This window comes from Diorhabda carinulata, chromosome 1 (genome assembly GCF_026250575.1).
Source record: "Diorhabda carinulata isolate Delta chromosome 1, icDioCari1.1, whole genome shotgun sequence".
Taxonomy (NCBI): domain Eukaryota; kingdom Metazoa; phylum Arthropoda; class Insecta; order Coleoptera; family Chrysomelidae; genus Diorhabda; species Diorhabda carinulata.
In genome coordinates, this window is record NC_079460.1 from 2,215,365 (window position 1) to 2,234,687 (window position 19,323).

A 19,323-nucleotide genomic window follows, 5' to 3' on the forward strand; every position below is an offset into this window, starting at 1 on the left:
TGATATTCATTGAATGAACTATATATTCATTACATGATCTATATATTCATTACCAAGTTGTTTACAATAATTCGTATTTATAATAAAATAATTGCTGATGAAGTGTTTACGATATTTAATACAATTGCATTTTATATAAATGTTCTTCTAGAATTTTCTTCATGTAACTCCTCCATCCCTAAGAATGAAAAATGACGGAGGTATTTTTCATATCTTGTTGTCTTCTTTTTTCTAATTCGATGTTTTCTTTCTTCTTTTCTTCAAATTAACCATAATGTTATGAAAATTACAGAAATTATTATTATTATAGTAAATAGTCCAATTGATACATGGCTTTGCGGATTATGAATTTCATAAATTGGTTTTATATTTTAACAATTTTATTGATTTCATATAATTTGTCAAAATCTATGTTGGTTAAATTGGGAGATTTATAAATTTGATTATTTAAAAATTTGAAGTTTAATTTAATTTAAGTTTAATTTAATTTAATTTAATATTATCGATTTTCCTTTTTTAATTTGTATGTTGGTTGAGAAAATTTCACTTTCTATTTGGATACTACAGTCTTTGGAATTTTTATAATTGATGGATAACTTATTTTAAAATAACGGTCCGAAACACATGTAGAAATCACTTCAGTTTCTGAATTTGGAATTACTAAAAGTTCGTTATTTGTCACTTGTTCTAATATAGTTTCTTGAAGATTTATTTCACTAACAACACAATTTTCAGCAGAGCGTCCGTTTAACAATTCAATAGTACAATTGTCTTTTAACTTAAATGTTTCTTCTAATGTTGGACATTCTTCTTTAATGAAATTGACTTCTTTTTGATTTCTGGCCAAGTAAGGTTGAGGAGGGATAAATATTGTATGATTTTGGATTTTTAATTTCAATGTATGGTAATGGATTATTTGCTGCGATGTTTATTTCAATTATTTTTGATTTTTCTTCCGAGGCTCTTTCCGAAAATTTATGGTTTGATCATTATTGTTACAATTATTATTATATAACTCTTCTGATATAAAATTTGGTCGTTCATTTCTCGATTGGAAATATCTAGTATTATTTGCATTATTATTATTACAATTGTTATTAATGTTTACACGTCTACTAGGTTTATCGGAAAAATTTCTCGATGTCGTAGACATCGGTTCTGGTCTTGGTAAACGGTTTACAGGTATTTGGTTTGGCCGGAAAACATTTTTCCTGGTGCCAAATACTTGTGCATTTGTCGGATAATTTTGCCTTCTTTGTGGCATGGACTTTATATTGATTGGTTGACTAGGAAAGTTGTAATTATCATTATTACTATTATATCTTTCATTATTATAAAATTGGTTTCTATTATAATTATTATCATATTGCTGATATTTTTAATAGTAGGGGTTGTTATTATTATATTGATTATTTCTATTGTTTTTCATTGAATTAGTTTTAAAATTATTATTATTATTGTACTTAACTCTAGGCTCATAAAATTGGCCATAGAGTTTCTCAAAATTTTCGCACTCATCAATATAAGCCATAGCATCCTCTAGTGATACAGGCTTTTTTAAATACATGTTATTACATATGATGCCTGAACATCCTGCTATAAAGGTGTTCAAAGCTGTTTTTTCGCAATGGTTTATTTGACATTTTTTGTCAATTTCACCTAAATTTAAATTATTACTGATTCTTTGTATTGTTTGACTTTTCAGTAATTGTAATCTATTTCCAAATGCTATTAGACTCTCATTTTTAAATGGTCGTGTTCTTGTTAGTTCCTATAGTATACAGTCTAATTCGCGTCTGTCTGCGAAACACTGTATTAAAGCTTCTTTTAGTTTAAACCATGTATTTAATTCGATCCTATTTTCGACCATAATTTCAGCTTTGTCAATTAATTTTTCTTGGATACATTCCAAGACATGATTATTAATATCTTGAGCATTATAGACCGAATACGTCTCTATTAACTTTTCACATCTGTTTATGAATTTATTTAAAGTATTTATATTTCCATCGTACGGTTTGATATTTTCTAGTTTTAATTTAAACAATCCCCAATTTAGGGTTTTTGGACATGAAGTTGCCATTTTTTCAGAATCTGAATTATCTTTTAAGTTTAATTTACAAAATGTATTCAATAACGTATCAAAATCGTTCATATGTTAAAAAAATCAATAAATTATCTCTTCCTTACTCGGAATCGATAAGGATAGATAATAAAAAGAATAAAAATAGGAACTTGGCACTTACAATTATTTGAAGTCCTGTCCCTCGTAGAGCTCGTGGATTTAGTGCTGAGGTACTGAAGTACTTAGTCCGAACTTTTATCGCACATTGCGTAAAACTCGCGACCGCACTATCCTACTGACTGCGCCAATTATAATTTTCGGTTTTCGAAAATTATTTTTTTATTATTTTATTTTACAATAAAATTAAATGAATACAATTAATCTCAAAAGCGAACTAACTGATATTCATTGAATGAACTATATATTCATTACCAAGTTGTTTACAATAATTCGTATTTATAATAAAATAATTGCTGATAAAGTGTTTACGATATTTAATACAATTGCGTTTTATATAAATGTCCTTCTAGAATTTTCTTCATGTAACTTGTGCAAAGTTTTTTCTATTTTATGGAAATCACAAACGATGTTACTTTATTGTATTTATAACTTTTTTGTCGCCATGGTTGTTTATAGTGTAATCTAGTCTGATAATGATGTGAGGACTTTCTGATAATAATCTACTTAATCTCACTTTTTAATTACCTACATATGTATCACTTAAAACTGATATTCTACATACTTTTCTCATACATTAGACGTTTTTTACACATATAAGTGATAAGTTACATATACTCTTGTTTAAAATTTTGACTGTGTTGATCGTTTTTCCACTGTATTAGCTTTGTTTAGTTTTGGTAGATAGATTATTGGTGGTGATAGTAAAAGTATGACTATACTAAGATATGCGTCGCTGTTTTTCTAAAATTAGTTGATATTTTCGATCCATAGTGTTTTTGACTGTAAAATATATCCAATGTTCAATAATCCGGTACGTCCTCAAAATCACTCCATTAAAGTTGCCACGAATGGACCAATAGAATATTTTCGAAGCAATGGTAAGACCATAGCAAGACCAGTTTCATGGTCTTTTAACGGAATTGTGGAATTATCTGCTTTACGAACAGCTGCAAATAGGACACGTCGGATATCAAGAGTAAGTTGTTCACAATTTGTATTCTTTCTCCATATTATTTTATCTCGTTTATCTATGCCAACTATCAAAGTAGCAGCTTATACATTTATGTGAGATAAAGATATTTCCTGGTATATCTCTTTCTTTCCCCACACGTTTTTCATTTTAAATTTCATTCCGTATTCTGTAATAATGATATATTTAACAGCATCAGACTTTTGGATTCTATGATCTATTTTCCTGGATAGTTTTGTAGGCATTTTCCTCACGTTAGTTCATTTCTGTTGGCATTGCTTTCATCTTCTTTCTCATCATATTTCTGGTTTTTATATTGTACATTGAATTATTGTGATACATACTATGCAGAATATTTTACTGCTTCAAACAATAGGATATAAGTATGTTGTGCGTTATATTTTTTATGAGTGACCCTTTATATTTATTATTGATAATACACTGAAAACTTATATTCTTGCCACAAGACTAAATTATCCAAAAAAAACTACTTCCCAATATTTGTATAACAAATTTGTTTGTAAAAACATGCTTACTAAGCATAAAGTATGTGGTAATATTTGGAATAAAACAGATACTATGAAATTGATGTTTAATTTGCTGTTATGTCAAATATTTGGTTTAGTTTTATTTTAGTCTTATCTAACTTGTTATAATTCCTTATATCTTGCTAAACCTTATCTTCTCTTACCAATTAATATATATGTAAGCCGGATCTTAGCCAATCAACAATTATAGTATCGTCTTAAGTCTCGGTTTCCGGCGAGAAAAACGGATTCAATATTATATACATAGATTCAATTAACCAGAATCACCAAATTCAAACAATCGGTAGGAACAAGAACAACTTGTATTTTTTTCCTATAGAGGAAATATCTATCTGGTATAAGTATTATCAAGAGGCAGGGGCGGTCTCTAGCTAATTTTATTGAGAAATAATGACAAATCTAATTTTGTTTTTATTTTTAACATGTTCAATCATCATCAAATTATTTGAGTTACATTATTGCGCACTAAATACGAACACACTCGCTTTACTAATTCCCCTGAAAACTAAATATACAAGGTGTCTCAAAAAAAATTTCACCTTCGTATTTCTTATTATGTGAACACAACTATTCGGAGGGACACGGGAGGTATGTTCTGCAATATTCGCCAATTTCGTCACTTAAATGATGCGCAAAGCGCTCGATTGGAAAATGGGTCGAGAAGTTTGAAAAGACTGGATCAATACTGGAGGTCTTCTATAATCGAAACGTGACAGTGTTATTCGGTGTGTTCGTAAGGAGCCTGACTTGTCTATTCGGAAGCTTGCTTTTGCTTTAAACGTGCATAGATCATCATTATTTCGCATTTTACATAAAGGTTTGGGGTTACACACTCGAAAAATTCAGTTGGTGCAAAAAATGAAGCATCAGGATGCTGACCAGAGGCACGACTTCGTAAACCAGATGATTGAGCGCTTTACAACGTTTACCAACATCTAGTTTCGGATAGAGCTCATTTTCATCTAAACGGACATCTTAACAAGCAAAATTGCCGTTACTGGAGTCTAACCAATCCTCAACACAAACATCAGAAACCCCTACATTCTCCTAAAGTGACTATATGGGCTGTGTTGTTAACGCGAGAAATTATTGGTCCCCCCTTTTTTAAAATGAAATGGGACGTAAAGTTAGAGGGAATTCTGAGCAGAACTTGTGCCTGAACTGCAAAAATTTAATGGTTATAATTTTACACTTTAATTACTTATGTTTTTCAATGTAACATGGAATCCCACGTTTTCCGAGTAATCAAAAAAATACAGTGTGCTTGAAGATATGAGAAAAAAGTTTTCACTGAATTTCGTTAAAAACATAAAAAAGACTTGGTTATTTGAATTTTTCACATAAATTTCGAGGTTATGTGAAAAAAAGTGTAGATACAAAAGTTTTTTATTACCCACAACTTTGCTATTCAACTTTTTTTATAGGACCTTTAGGAATTTTTCTGAAATACATCGATTTTCAGCCTTAAAAACTCTCTGATCTCAGATCACGGGTAAATTATTTTTCCTTTTATTTTTGTCTTATCTTCTTCATTTCCCAGTGGCTTCCATCCTACTACTATTTTTTATTTTTTTAAAAATTATCGACCCTGGTCTACAGTGGTGATTTCATTATATTTGGAAACTTTTTTCAATTCATAAGATATTACTTCTCTATTAGAAAAATGTATCATTAAGATTAACATGAAATAAATGCATCATTTGTTATCAGAAATACATGATATTTTTCAATCATTTAGTTAATATGTACACTACCGGGTTTTTTTTTCACCCTATAATCTATAATTTGCTTATAATCAACAAATAAAAACAATACGATCGATTTTGATATTCATATTTTGAGGAATATAGCAAAAATAAAACTACAATCTGTAATTGTTACATATTTAAAAATTTGACTTATCCATATAACCCCCTTTTGCTTTTATTATTTCGGTGCAAAATTTTGATATTCTCTGTAATAATTTCGTCGACTATTTGGTTTTCCAAATATGTGAAGTGGAAGTAGAATACTGCTTTCCGACTTCCCTGTGCCATTTGTCCCAAACAACTCAATTGGGTTGGGGTCGGGCGATTATGACGGCCAAATCCTCACTTTCCATACACTCATTCTCTCCTATTCTTTCAAATACTTTTTGCACGGATTCGACGAATACTTGGGATCGTTGTCTTACTGGAAGATAAAATTCCTGTCCATCAGGCTATAGCCAGAACGTAATACATTGTTCTTTATTATTTTTTATAGCCTTTACCATTACTCTAAAATATTCTCAAACCATCCTGAGTCTCCAACGTCTTTAACAGTCGGAATTACACATGGATCTAACATCCATTCTTCCATTGACCTGCGCACTCCATAAAATTCTCTCCCATGCGTCTAGTTTTTTAGCCGTCTGCTAGATAAGCCCTCCATAGGACCCGAATCCTTCTGTGGTATCAGCTTCAGAACAATGGAAAAAGCGCTAGAAAAGAAGGTAGTTAGAAGTAAAACCAATTATTGGGACAATCTACAGAAACTGAGACAGGCAAAGACTCTTCTGGGAAATTAGAACCAGAGAATACTGAATACACTGTTTACAACACCACTACACCAATAGTTTACCTTCAGTCTCTGAAGTGTTGGTATAGTGTTGGTGTAAACAGTGTATTCAGTATGAATATCGCCAACGGTTGGAGAAATTCCAACTTATAACCAGCTGGTTATCGTCTTCAGAGAATGAATGTGTAGTGTGTATTCTGAGAGGATATGTTGAATGTATCAACCTAAGTAAGAACAATCTAAAAATACTAACAGGAGTCCTATCCGGGCACTGTCGCCTCAACAAACGCTTCTCTGAACGTTTTCTTTCGCCAAATCTCTTGGTGGATGTATATTTTTTACGTTTAATCCACGGTACGCCGAAGTATTTTCAATTAGGCGGCAATGAAGACTTACGATTAATGCACGAGTTTCAATCCATAGCTCCTTGGGTTTACCCATTTTAAAACTTTGAATTTGCGAGAACGAGGTCAATTCGAATACCAACTACACAAAAAAATGTCTTAGTCTAAAAAGTATAAATCACAGCACGATATTGAGTCTAACAGAGCTAACTGGGAGTAAGCTATAATCATAAACACCGAAGAAATAATTTACAGACTAATAAACAAATCAGACAGCCAGTTTTAACTTTTCCCACGTATAAAGAAAACCTTTCAAGAATCGTGGTACTAAATACTTTTTTAAACTAATTATAACTCTATAAGGATTATCGATATCTAAATATGGTTAACCACTTTCTTACCTGGAGCTTAAGTAAAATACACAACCAACTTATTAATCATAACACCCCTCTCATATCAGGATAAATACCATGGATGGAGATAAATTTAAAGTAATTGGTTGAAATTATATGACTTAACCTTAGCCCGTAGATGAGAAAATGTTCAAACCGGACGCAACTAGTATAGACCTTTACAGGTCCATTTGACCGCGGGATGAATTGATTATGAGATGGGTAAAAACTTTTGACCAGTAGTATACATTCCTTCATAATAGTTTCTCAGTTTACTGAGATATATAGGTTTTATCAATTTACAAATAGCATAAAATAAACTGTATGTCAATAAAAAGAGATAATAATATCTCAATTAACACTTCATTCGATCGTATTATTTAAAAATAGTTCCTGATTCAACGAAATCGTTATATAACGGAACATACTATTGTGGTTTCAATGGTAAAATGAATCATAATAAGTACCTACGGTATTGTGGTATGTATTGCTTTATTTATGGCCTTTTTTTCATTAGATAGCTTTGTGTAACGGTTTAATGGTAAAACGTGATGAATGGAAAGTCTGCTGACATGGCGACAGTAATAACACTGGCCTACACGATTTCTGTAACACAGTTTAAACAATGATTTTTATAATGCTAATATCTTCCAAATATAGAGGGTGTCTCATAAATAATGTCGGTTTCCAATGTTCACTTTGTTTATTGAAGCTTCAATATTCGAATATTTTATGGTTTTAAACGTTCAGCAAGCTCTTTGAGACCTTGGTTGAAACCAATCTTTGGGCCAGCAAAATTCACCCTAACACTGTTTCACCTTCAATTTCTGACAACGATAACTTGGTTCCAAAAATTCCAACTTAGAAGAAATTGCCTGTCTTACAGCAGAGGTGTCAAAATCAATTTTGCAGAGGGCCATATACTAAATTTTGAATTCGTAGGTGGGCCAGATTGAAAATACAAAAAAATTAACCGAATTATTATAACATTTTATTTATTAAATTATATAAGGATATAATATACGGTTGTTAAAAACCATATCAAAGTTATAAAAGTGGTAGGTAATTATGTTGAGCTGGAGGATCCAGATACCTGACTGACTTCTTTTATTTTCGACAAGCTCATTGATGTCAGGTATCATATTCGTTGTAATTATTTTAAGAATTGATTGGAGATCAATCAAATCAAAACATCTGCTCAAATAAATAGGTTGGTGCTACCAAATATGCAGAGAATGCGTGCTGTATGTTTTTTTAATTTCGGGTAATTATCCAAACTCTTGAAATATTGTGTATAAAATGTAAGAGCGTTAATCTCATTAAATTTTTCTTTCAGAATCAAATTTTGCAGAAGTTGGAAATATTCATTCAATTTTTTTTGGTTCACTGTGTCAAATGATTTTAAATGAGGGAAATGGTCCAAAGTTTGATTTTTTACCTGATTTTCCAACAGCTTCAACTTTATTTCAAAGGCTTGAATATATGAATACATTTGAGTATCGAATCAGGTTTTTACCCTGTAACTTTATATTCAGATCAGTCAAGTGTTTATTCATATCTACAAAAAAGGCACAATCAATCCACCAGCCATTGTCATAATCAATTGGTTTGCCTTTTTCTAACATGAAAGCTTGAATAGTATCACGTAATGCAAAAAATCTTTCTAAGACTACTCCTCGATTGAGCCAACGAACTTCGGTGAAATAAGGGACATCAGAAAACTTTTTGTCCAAATCTTGTAAACATTGCCTGAACTGTTGGTAATTTAGTCTTCTGCTCCTTATAAAATTTACAATTTTAATTATGATGCCAATTATTCCTGATGTGAATATACAGTATATACACTGAAATCCCACAAAATTATTTAGTTACAACGCCCGAATTTTGGCCGGCCATGGCAGAAGCGCCATCCGATAGTTGTGCTGCTAAGAATATTCCAGTCGAGTTCATATTCTGCTGTCAAATGCTCAATTGCAGAATAAATATCATTTGCTATTGTAGTACCTGTCGATGGAACGCACTTTAATAGTTCTTCGGTTATTTCAAAGTTACTGTTAATGCCTCGTAAAAAAACAGCAAGTTGAGCTGTATCAACAGTATCAGTGCTCTCGTCAACAGCCAGTTTGTAAATTCGTCAATTTTCTCTTTCAGTTGAAGAACTAAATTTATTCTTGAAGAAACAGTGTTTGTTGAGAGCAAAATAATTTGAATTATTGACTTTCGAGATGAAAATGAAACATCGACAACTTTAAACAAATAGTCTTTAATAAAATCATCATCAGTGAAAGGTTTTGATCTTTTCGCGATTTCTAATGCAATAATAAAACTTGATTTCAGGGCATCTTCTCTCTCTGTATAAGCTTTAGTAAACATCGATTGTTGACCTTCACCACTACTTTGCAGTACAGTTAAAATCCTTCTCCAACCGACTAAATTGACTTAAGTCGCGCCGACACACTCGTTTTATATGGTTAAGGAAGGTTCTAGTCTAGACTCGAAGTGCGTGGAAGATTCTATCGTTCTCGACAAAAATAATGGAATATTTCCGCTTGCTGCTAAGAGATGGCGATACTGTCTTTCTCTCTCGCTTGTCTAGGCACGCGCTGCCCTTGAAATTACTTATAAACATCCGTAGACTTGAGAGTACGATTCTTTCTTCTGTGTCCCATTGACTTGACATGACTGTCTTACAGTTATCACAACAAAGTTTGCAACGAATTTTGAGCTTTAATCTGAAACTGCATACATACAAGCTACAATTAACACAAGAATTGAAAGAATGTGAATCGCAGTTGCTAACGAAATGATCAATCGATTTTCCAATTTTCTATCTTTTCTCTCATTGGACCCATTTCTATATCAATAGGTTTGTATTTGCTATTGAAACAGTGAGAATCCCAAATTCTAGAACCAAAAACCATTGCATAGTCCTAAAGTAACAGTACGAGCAGTAATCTCAGGCTTGGGAATAATTGATCCTTGTTTCATTGAAAATCGCAGGGACAAAAAGTCATTGTAAATACCGATCACTATGTTGCGATTTTGGATGGTTTATTAGCTTCAGAATGGTGAATTCTGGAACTTTGTTTCAACAAGACAGAGCTACCAGTTATACGTCACGAGAAGAATTTAAATATCTTCTACCCTCAGTTAAGTAACGCCAAGTTGAAGAAAATTGAACAAGTGTCGTGATAGGATTTTTGGGTAACAATATAGATGCAAACTACGAAGAGAACTTAAAGATTCCTAGGCTTGTTTGCCGAATATAATTACATATATTAGTTTTTCCTGAAAATTTGAGAGCTGTCAGTGATGAGCACGGTGAAAGGTTCCACCAGACACCAGAACAATGGATATTCGGACCAACGGCAATGGTACCCAGCCATGATGCTGGTTTTTTGAAAATATGACCCCCTATAAAAGGATATTTTCTATACACAACGTTAAAAATCCTCCATTTCTCCATTATTTTATCTTTCTTAATGACCATATTTCCATCCTTGTCTTTCGGATTGTTCAATTATATTTGTTTTTCCGACGGATTTAAATTGGTCGCCAAGGTGTAATCCCTTCGCTACAATTCGACAAGGATCGCTACTAATGACAATTAAATTCGTCGTCGGCGTTGTCAGACCCACCTGCTGCAGGTATAGACCAAAATATGTTTTCCTTGAAAAGGTAAAAAACTATCCACTTACAAAATTTTAATGTTAGTAACAATAACCTAAACCAACTATTTAAGTACTATTATATGAATGTTGCTTCTGCAAAAATATCTTTTTGGTTCCGATAGAAAAACCTGGAAGGATTGAATGAAACCTTAAATTTGGGTGACCAATTTACATATCGGATTCGTCGAGCAAGTAATATTGGCGACGAGTTTACCACCGCCTCCTTTTTTTTTATTTGTTTCAGTGCTCCATAAAATAATTTTGGCTTTTCCCTGAAGTTTAATATGAGGTAGTCCATTTTCCATGATTTTTCGTTGATTTCTTTTGTATAAATTTGAAATTCATTGATTCATAGCTTTTATGATCTCTTTAAATTTTGTATTCATGTATTTTTGTTTTTATCTTCAGTTAACTGTCTTATCCGATCCGTCGACCATTGTGTGTATGTTTTTTGTTTCGCATTTTAAATGCTTCACATATACAATTCGATCGGTGTACTATGTGAAAAAAACCTAGAACAGGTCGATTTTTATTTTTAAATTGACAATTTACAGTATGCAAATATTATCCCCCTCCAGCATCCCTTCTGAATAAAATTTTAAATAAGAAAGAGTGGGGTGTGGCATCTTGTTGGAAAGGGATGTTAGTTAGTTCAGCAATATATAGTTTTTTAAATTTGGTACAATCATAACTGAAAATAACCGAGGCGATTTAGGAATTCTCGTACAACATTTTGGATGACCTCAAGGGTTATTTTGTTAATTTTTTTCCGTTATTCTAACTTTCAAATCAGCAATATTGTCTGTTCTATTAAAATATACTTTAGATTTAGAATAACCCGATAAAAAGTAATCGAGACGAGTCAAATCGGGGGATCTAGCCGGCCATTCGATCGTTCCACGTTTTCCAATCAATCTATTGGGAAAACCCTAGTTTAAATAATTTCTAACTGTACGTGCAAAATACGGCGGAGCTTCGTCTTATTGGTAGTAAATAGATCGATCTATCTCATTTGGATGATTGACATCAGGAAAAAGTTTTTGTAATGTAGGCACTAAGAAGTTGATAAAAAAATCTAGATAAACCTCACCATTTAACTGTGCCCTCAAAAAATAAGGGCTAATAATTTTATTATTAATAATACCAGCCCAAACGCTCACTTTTTTAGAATATTGAATTTGAGCCTCACACATCCAGTGAGGATTTTCTCTGATCCCATATCTATAGTTCTGTTTGTTAACCATTCCGTGCAAATGAAACGTCGCTTCATCAGAAAAAAACTATTTTGTTTATGAACTGCAAATCTGCTTTCATTCTGTCTACTATCAATTCACAGAATTCTTGCCTTCTACCAGGATCATCTTCATTTAAATCCTGAACCAATTGAACTTTTAAGGGTGGTATTTTTTTTTCTCTCAAAATAGATAATTTACTTACATCATTGTCGGCGGCAAGTTTTCGAGTTCACTTTTCCTCAATCTCTAGAAGTACATCTAACTTTTTTTCATCAGTAAATTGAATATTTCTACCTGGTTTTTCAATATTTTTTACATGTCCAATTTTCTCGAAACTTTTCGCATTTTGCTAACGTGTTAATCAGGGCATTTATTATTAAAAATTTCACAAACCTCCTTTTGAGTTCTCGTTTTATTACCACAACCTATTCTTTGAGTCTCGGACAAATGAGCCATAATTAAATTTATTACGCGCACAAATATTGTGTTGACGTCTTTTAGTAACTTTAAATAATTAAATGATAGTAGCCTACTAGATTCATATCAATTATTTATTTGGCTTTTTGATCAATATTTTGGTATCTTCAAAGATTTTTTCCTGATGTTTAGCAGAACAGATACGAAAATACCTACCTGTTTATTTCTAAAGTATATTTGAATAGACCAGACAATATTGTTGATATAAAAGTTAGGATAACTGAAAAATTTAACAAAATAACCCTTTAGATCATACGAAATGTACGAGAATTCCAAAATAGCCTCGGTCATTGTCAAGAAGTAAATGGTGGTTATTTTGAACATTTTATTTAATTGTTAAAAGTTATTTACAGTACATTCTAAAATTGAACCGCATTGTATATACTTCGAATTTTTTTTGATGCTGTATACTGATCTTATATATAAAAATATTTTTTCAATCATTATTTTATTATATTTAATTTAATTTTTCAATTTATTGCGATACGTGAAGGTTACATGAATCCGCCTCGAATATTGCAAATATTTTTTAGATAAACCTCACGTTTCAAAAACTAGAAAGGTTAAATCTATATAAAAGTATAGCTTATACTTCAAAAATCGTGGCGTAATCAATTTAATTTATTCACGATTATATATACACGGTTGTAAATGTCATAGTTGTTGACATTGCATATTTTATAATTTAAACACCCACAGCTATCCGAAGGAAGCGATAGTGTTCTACTGGTGTCGTTTACAGGGAAAGTCATTTGGATTGCGAAGGTTATTGCGATTATCACGAAACTTCTATATACCGTAATATTTTGAATTAGTTTTTTATTTATATTATTGCTAACAAAATGTCCTAATAGTATTTGAGAATTTTTACAACTAGAACATATACGGTATAACGATACGGTTTCGGGATGGTAATCTTCTAATTACACTAGTATACACAGCTTTCCTACTCATTTATAGAACCATATCCATTGGTAGAATATTTAATATTTATTAAAAAAATAGTTTTTAAATATTTATGTATATTAACAATATTTATAGTTTACATCTAATAAACATGCCTCATATCTGTTAAAAACAAAACTCACTTTAAATATCAATTAGCTCTACTTTTTCCTTTTATGAGGGGTTGCACTTTCTTTTTTTAAAAACCAACAGTAATCACCCATCATGGCCGAATCCCATCGTCCTTGATACCGAATTTCCATTGTTCTAATATTTTGGTGGCACCTTTCACCCTGCTCATCACTGACAGCTCCCAAATTTTCGAGAAAAAATGTCAGATAGGAATGGAAAGAATGAATTTTCAATGACATTCGAGTACCAAGGGATTTGTAGGCGTCTAGAAGTTCATCAACTAACTGTTGGTAGTTTGGATCCATATTGTTGCCCAAAAATTCCCTCACTACACTAACAAATGCCTTCCATGCTTTATTTTCCTGTCTGGTGAGCTTTTTTGCAAAATTGTCATCGTCCAGCAATTTTCTTATCTGTGGCCTAATAAAAAAGGACATTTTTGGTATCTATAAGGGGTAAAAACTTAACATTTTGAGATCCCGGCTGAAACTCACTTCTTGCTTGCCAATTTTTTTCACATAGTGTTGATCTACAGCTGTTTCGAAAACCCTCCCTGAAGTGCCATTAAAATTCCAATCACCTTCAGCACATATTTGCCACTATACTGTCTTGTTGTAGTTAATTTTGTCTAAAAGCGAGCGAATATTTTCATAAGTTTCTTTCATCTTCACAGAATGAGCCACTGGTTTTAAATTTCCATTGTGTAAGAACACTGCTTTCAAACTGTATTTAAAGAAGTCAATAAATAGGCGCCACTTACTGGGATTATGCTCAATATCAAGTTCCTTTATTAGACCATCAATATCCATACAAGCAGACAACGAATTTTTCATACTATAGAATGCAGAAAATGTAGCATTTCTTTTTCTAAAGGTCATAATTTTTGTCTCAAGAACTTCAGACTGTTGCTTTGATAACCCCAAATCACGTGCTAAATTCAACTCACTTTGAACAATCAAATGTGACTCGCCGGAACATACTTGGGAGTAAAAATAGAGTCGGTGCTTTGTTCTTCGGAGCTTCCTGATGATACGTTGTCTTCAGTATCTTCTAAAACAATATTATGCGGATCTAAAGTCGAAATCGGTACTGGTAAATCTTCGTTATAGGGAACAGGTCGTATTGCAGACTGCAAATTTGGATCCTCGATCTTTGCTTTCCTTTCTTAGAATAAGCTTCAATCTGTGTTAGACAAAAGTAGCAGTCGGCAAAATGGTTAGTAGGTTCCCGCCATACCATTGGAATTGCTAAAGGCATGCTTTTTTTCTTCTCATCAATCTACTGCACCAATGACACGCTACAACTAACACAGTCACGTGGGGGCCCACTGTTTGTCTTGGCCTCCAATTAAAGTACTCGACATTTTCGTCTTTATAATCATTTTTTGCACTATGAACAGAGAACCAGTTACTATGAAACTAAACAGAATACTAATTTTTAATGTTATTTTTATGTTTATTATTCTGTATAATACAGTTCAGGTATTTTTTCCGCCATAAAATTTAACTTTATAAAATCACCTACCTGCTAATGTAAGCAGGGATAATTAAGCTATTGAAAAATGGTACGTGTTAGGGCTTAATAATAATAATTTTTTTTTATTATTGGAGGGGTATTTCCATTTTAAAAATAAAAGTCTCGCCTGTGTTATGAAAATCTTATCGGCCAGTGTTATTGTTTATTTAGGTCATCAAGTAGGATAGTTCAGAGTAGAATAGTGGGCGGCTATGGTCCGTTTTACACAGTCCCTTACACCACCCGAAGAAAGAGAAACTGGGGTGGTTTGGTTTCCCTATCGGATGAAGATCGCTTGATAGCCCTAGTTATCGCATCAATGAAATCCAACAGCTATTCTTCCGTGAAGCCGGTATCGGGTTGTCATCCTCGACTCACGGCCAGCTGCAGATACTACTAGTTCATTTTTACAGCTTTTGAAGCCAACTCGTTGTTCTTAGCTTCTTAACAGGCTTAACACGGACCTCCGAGCTAGAAGCACTGGGTGGAGGAAGGTTGAAGGTCAAGGCAACAATAGGATCCGGGGCCGTTAATCGACAGCCTTAGCTTTCCTTCTCCTTTTCTTCTTCGCTTTACTGATATTGCAACGTATGAACTGCGCCTTGTCAATAGCATCAGTCAGAGCTTCGACATAGGTAGAAACCGATGCTTTGTGGATATAGTCTATTTATATGAATAAGAGTATTAAAATAATAAACCATTCGTTCGTATCACTTCTTTATGTAGATAGTAGGTAAGGTATGAAGAACATTGTGTCATACTGGTTATATAGGTATAAAGGTTTGAATTTTGATTTTTAAACACTTTCACGATCATAAAGAATAATTTTAATATAAAAACTTACCAGTATAAGTAGAGTTATTTCTTCCAGACCCAAATCATAATCAGAGTCAGAAGATGAATTGTTGCAACCATTATTCACTATGACTGGCTCGATCATTTTATCAGTAATAGTGTCCAACCTCCACATTTTCTCTTTTTATTCGTATACGAGGATATATTGAAAAATTTTTAGCTTACTATAGAACCAAACAAAATGTCCATGTCAAAATATTGTATTACTCAATATATTCTCCTCTTAATTGGATACATTTATTTCAGCGAACCTGCAACGTCTCTAGACCTTTAAAAAAAATGTTTGTTCTTGCTTTGCAAACCAGACCTCCACAGCTTTAAATACCTCCTCGTTGGAAAAAAATTTACGACCTTTTAAACTTTCAGTTGAGGACGGAGCCAAATCTGGTGAATAATAGGGGTGTTCTAGTAATTCAAACCCTAAATCACGAATTTTTTGCATGGCAACATGAAATTTGTGTGCAGAAGCGTTGTCCTGCAAAAACGAAACACCTTTGGATAGCTTACCACGTCTTTTCTTTTCAATTTGAATGTTGAATAGTAATCTCCAGTTATTGTTCTACCCTTATTTAAAAAATCAACCATGATTACTCCCTGGCAATCCCAAAAAACTGAAGCAAGAACTTTTCCAGCAGATTTTTGGACACGAAACTTCCATAGGCCTTGGAGAACCAGAGTGTCGCCATTCCATCGATTGTTGCTTTGTTTATGGATCGTAGAAATGTACCCAAGTCTCATTCATAGTAACAATTCGGTTTAAGAAGTCTACATCGTTTTCAAATCGAGCACAGATCGAATGCGATGCTTCTACCCTTGCACGCTTTTGGTCAACATTAAAACATTTGGAGATCCATTTTGCAGCAATTTTTCTCATGTCCAAATTGACGTGAACTATATGATGAACGCGTTCATATGAAATATTCAGTGCTTCAGATCAGATCCGTTTTAGCCCAAATCGATGGTCTGAAAAAATCATGTCATGAACTGCATCGATATTTTCGGGGACTGACACCGAAATTGTTTTTGAGGCTTACAGTCCAATTTTTCACGGTCGCGTACGAAGGACATTGATCACCAAGGGCATATCTTCGTAAATCTGCTTACCTCTTAAACCTTTATAAAATACAGGTACTGATGGCTCCAATTTTTCGATTTTCACAATTTCGGTAGACATCTTTTTTCTTTTCATTTATTGCGTAACTCTGGTTCACTTTTTTGACGTCAAACTTCACACCGACACTGCTAATAAGTTGCTATGGTAACGCAATATTTTGTTTATGCATGGAACTGGTCTAGGCTAACTAGTTATCAATACATCCTCATAATTAACTGTCTTGCTATTTTTCAGGCTTCACACTATTTACAACTTACAAAAACTATAGGTCAAACATCATTTTTAAAGAATTATATTTTCTTGGAATTTCTCACTTTATCTGTGCTTATACCAGTTTAATCGGGTTTAGTTCGCAACGATATGCTAGGGATCTGTCATTCCACGATTTTCTGTGATTCCATCTCACAGAACCGGGATGGAACTTGATATTCTTTGAACCTAGCCATCTGTAAATTCTCGAGTAATAACTTGCCATTATCCATTACTATCATACAGTTATGAGGAAGATCTATCATTTGTTCGAACCATTCATTAAAAATATTCATGGCAGTCACTGGAACGAGTAGATTCAAAAGACAATAAACCACCTTTGACAATACCGTTTGAACTGCGATGTGTTCTATTATCAGTCTGTGCCCCTTTCCTGTTGGTAGATTTAAACCAGTAATAGATTATTTAGAATAACCCTTTCTTCAACTTTTAACAGTTTCATCTTACCAATATTTATTTAGTGCATGTCTCTCGTTGATCCACGTTTCATCTAAACAGAATATATTCCCTCTTTGGTTTCTCATTTCTTTTATGTTCGTGAGGTAATTTCTTCCCCATACTACAATATCGCTTCTCTCTGTAAAAAAGACATTCTGGAATGCTTTTTCCAGCGAAAGTTTATTTTTTTTAGAAGTTTCCATATTGTTCTGCCACTCAGTTTAGGATAATCTTCGTTTCGAACCGTGACTCTATTCTAAAGAAGAACTCATGCACTTTCCTTCCACGCCTTTCTTTCAAATGTTTTTCTATTTGAAATTTTGCTTTTCCTGGTGCTTTTCGTGCTATTTGGAGCATAAATATTTGTATGTAAATGATCCAAAACAATTGTTTCACGCAAGATCTCGCACTTGCAACTATCGGTTTGATGTCATTTTATTGCATAGAAGTTGCAATTCTAGGGAGAAATCTAGTTACTTTTGGCTCAACAGATCAGTTGACATTTGTAAAATTTAGTTTTTTTCTAAGCTAGGCACAAAATATTGAACCTAATATGAGGCTAGGATTTTGATTAATGCTCTTTTTTGTCTATCACACTCCAAAAGCAAAGTTGCAGAAATTATAATTAATGCTAGTGATACACTTCTTGTTTACTTTACCTAGTTTTGTTATTTTCATTTTTAAACCGCACACAAATATTAAATAAAACGCAATATTCATCTATGCAATATATTGAACCTGCATGCAATTTCTTGCACGTTGTCTTGCATCATGCAAAGCGGCTTTAAAGACAACATGCAAGAAATTGCTTGCCATTTCATGCAGAGTCAAAATATTGCATAAGTGAATATTGCACGTCGTTTCACATTATTCAAGTCTCTATCGCTATTGCATTATGGCTGCCACTAACAAAAATTCCATTAATGAAAGTAAACATATTCATAACCTAAATTTTTGTTCAATATTTTGTGGCTGATTTCTAAATGAGAATAATAAAACTAAATGAGAAAGTAATGAAGTGGAAAAGTGGTCAGAGAGAGGATCACTGTCAATAATTATATATGCCGTTGTATTACTTCTAGAGCCGGATAGACAGGTTGGTAAGCCAAAAGGAACTATATTTTTTCCTAGAATTGCAGCTTGCACGCAATAAAAATGGCACAAAATCGATAAAATTGCAAGTGCGAGATCTTGCATGAAAAAATCAATAATATTGCGCCTTGTATCATGTCAAGCGGTTTTTAAGAATAGACAACTTGAACCTCCTTACTGTAAGGAAAATCCTAAAAACGTATTTTCGATGAATCATTATCTAATCTTTAGTAGACAGGGCTTTTGATCATTCCAAACCTTTTTCTTTTATTCTGTACAGCTTATAAATAAAAGATCAATAAAATCCCGAAAATTTGTATGAGCTCAATTACATTTATGAAAATTTTTAGAAATATTTAGATTATTTTGTAATATTTCAAATGACTGTACTACGTTTTGGATTAGGGAGTAGGTTTTATTACTCTCTCGTACATAAAAATAGACTTAAAGTAGGTTCCAAGGTCCCTGTTTGCTCAGAGTTCTCGGGGGGAAAATTTGTTTCATTCATCTCATCCCTCGCCACGATTTCTTCCGCCTTGGAT

At 32.8% G+C, this 19,323-nt stretch overlaps 1 protein-coding gene across 2 annotated transcripts in view; it reads left to right on the top strand.

Annotated features, from left to right (window-relative positions):
- The window catches only part of LOC130894430 (serine/threonine-protein kinase 26), a 32,593-nt gene that overhangs the window by 2,151 nt on the left and 11,119 nt on the right, over nucleotides 1-19,323 (top strand). Inside the window, exon 1 of one of the 2 annotated variants that reach the window (XM_057801273.1) lies at nucleotides 2,778-3,221. The exons of the other annotated variant lie outside the window; for it this stretch is intronic. Within the exon in view, the coding sequence (XP_057657256.1) occupies nucleotides 3,042-3,221 (180 nt within the window). The 5' untranslated portion in view covers nucleotides 2,778-3,041. Of the gene's footprint in view, nucleotides 1-2,777; nucleotides 3,222-19,323 lie in introns of those variants that run through there. 2 annotated transcript variants of the gene reach the window in all.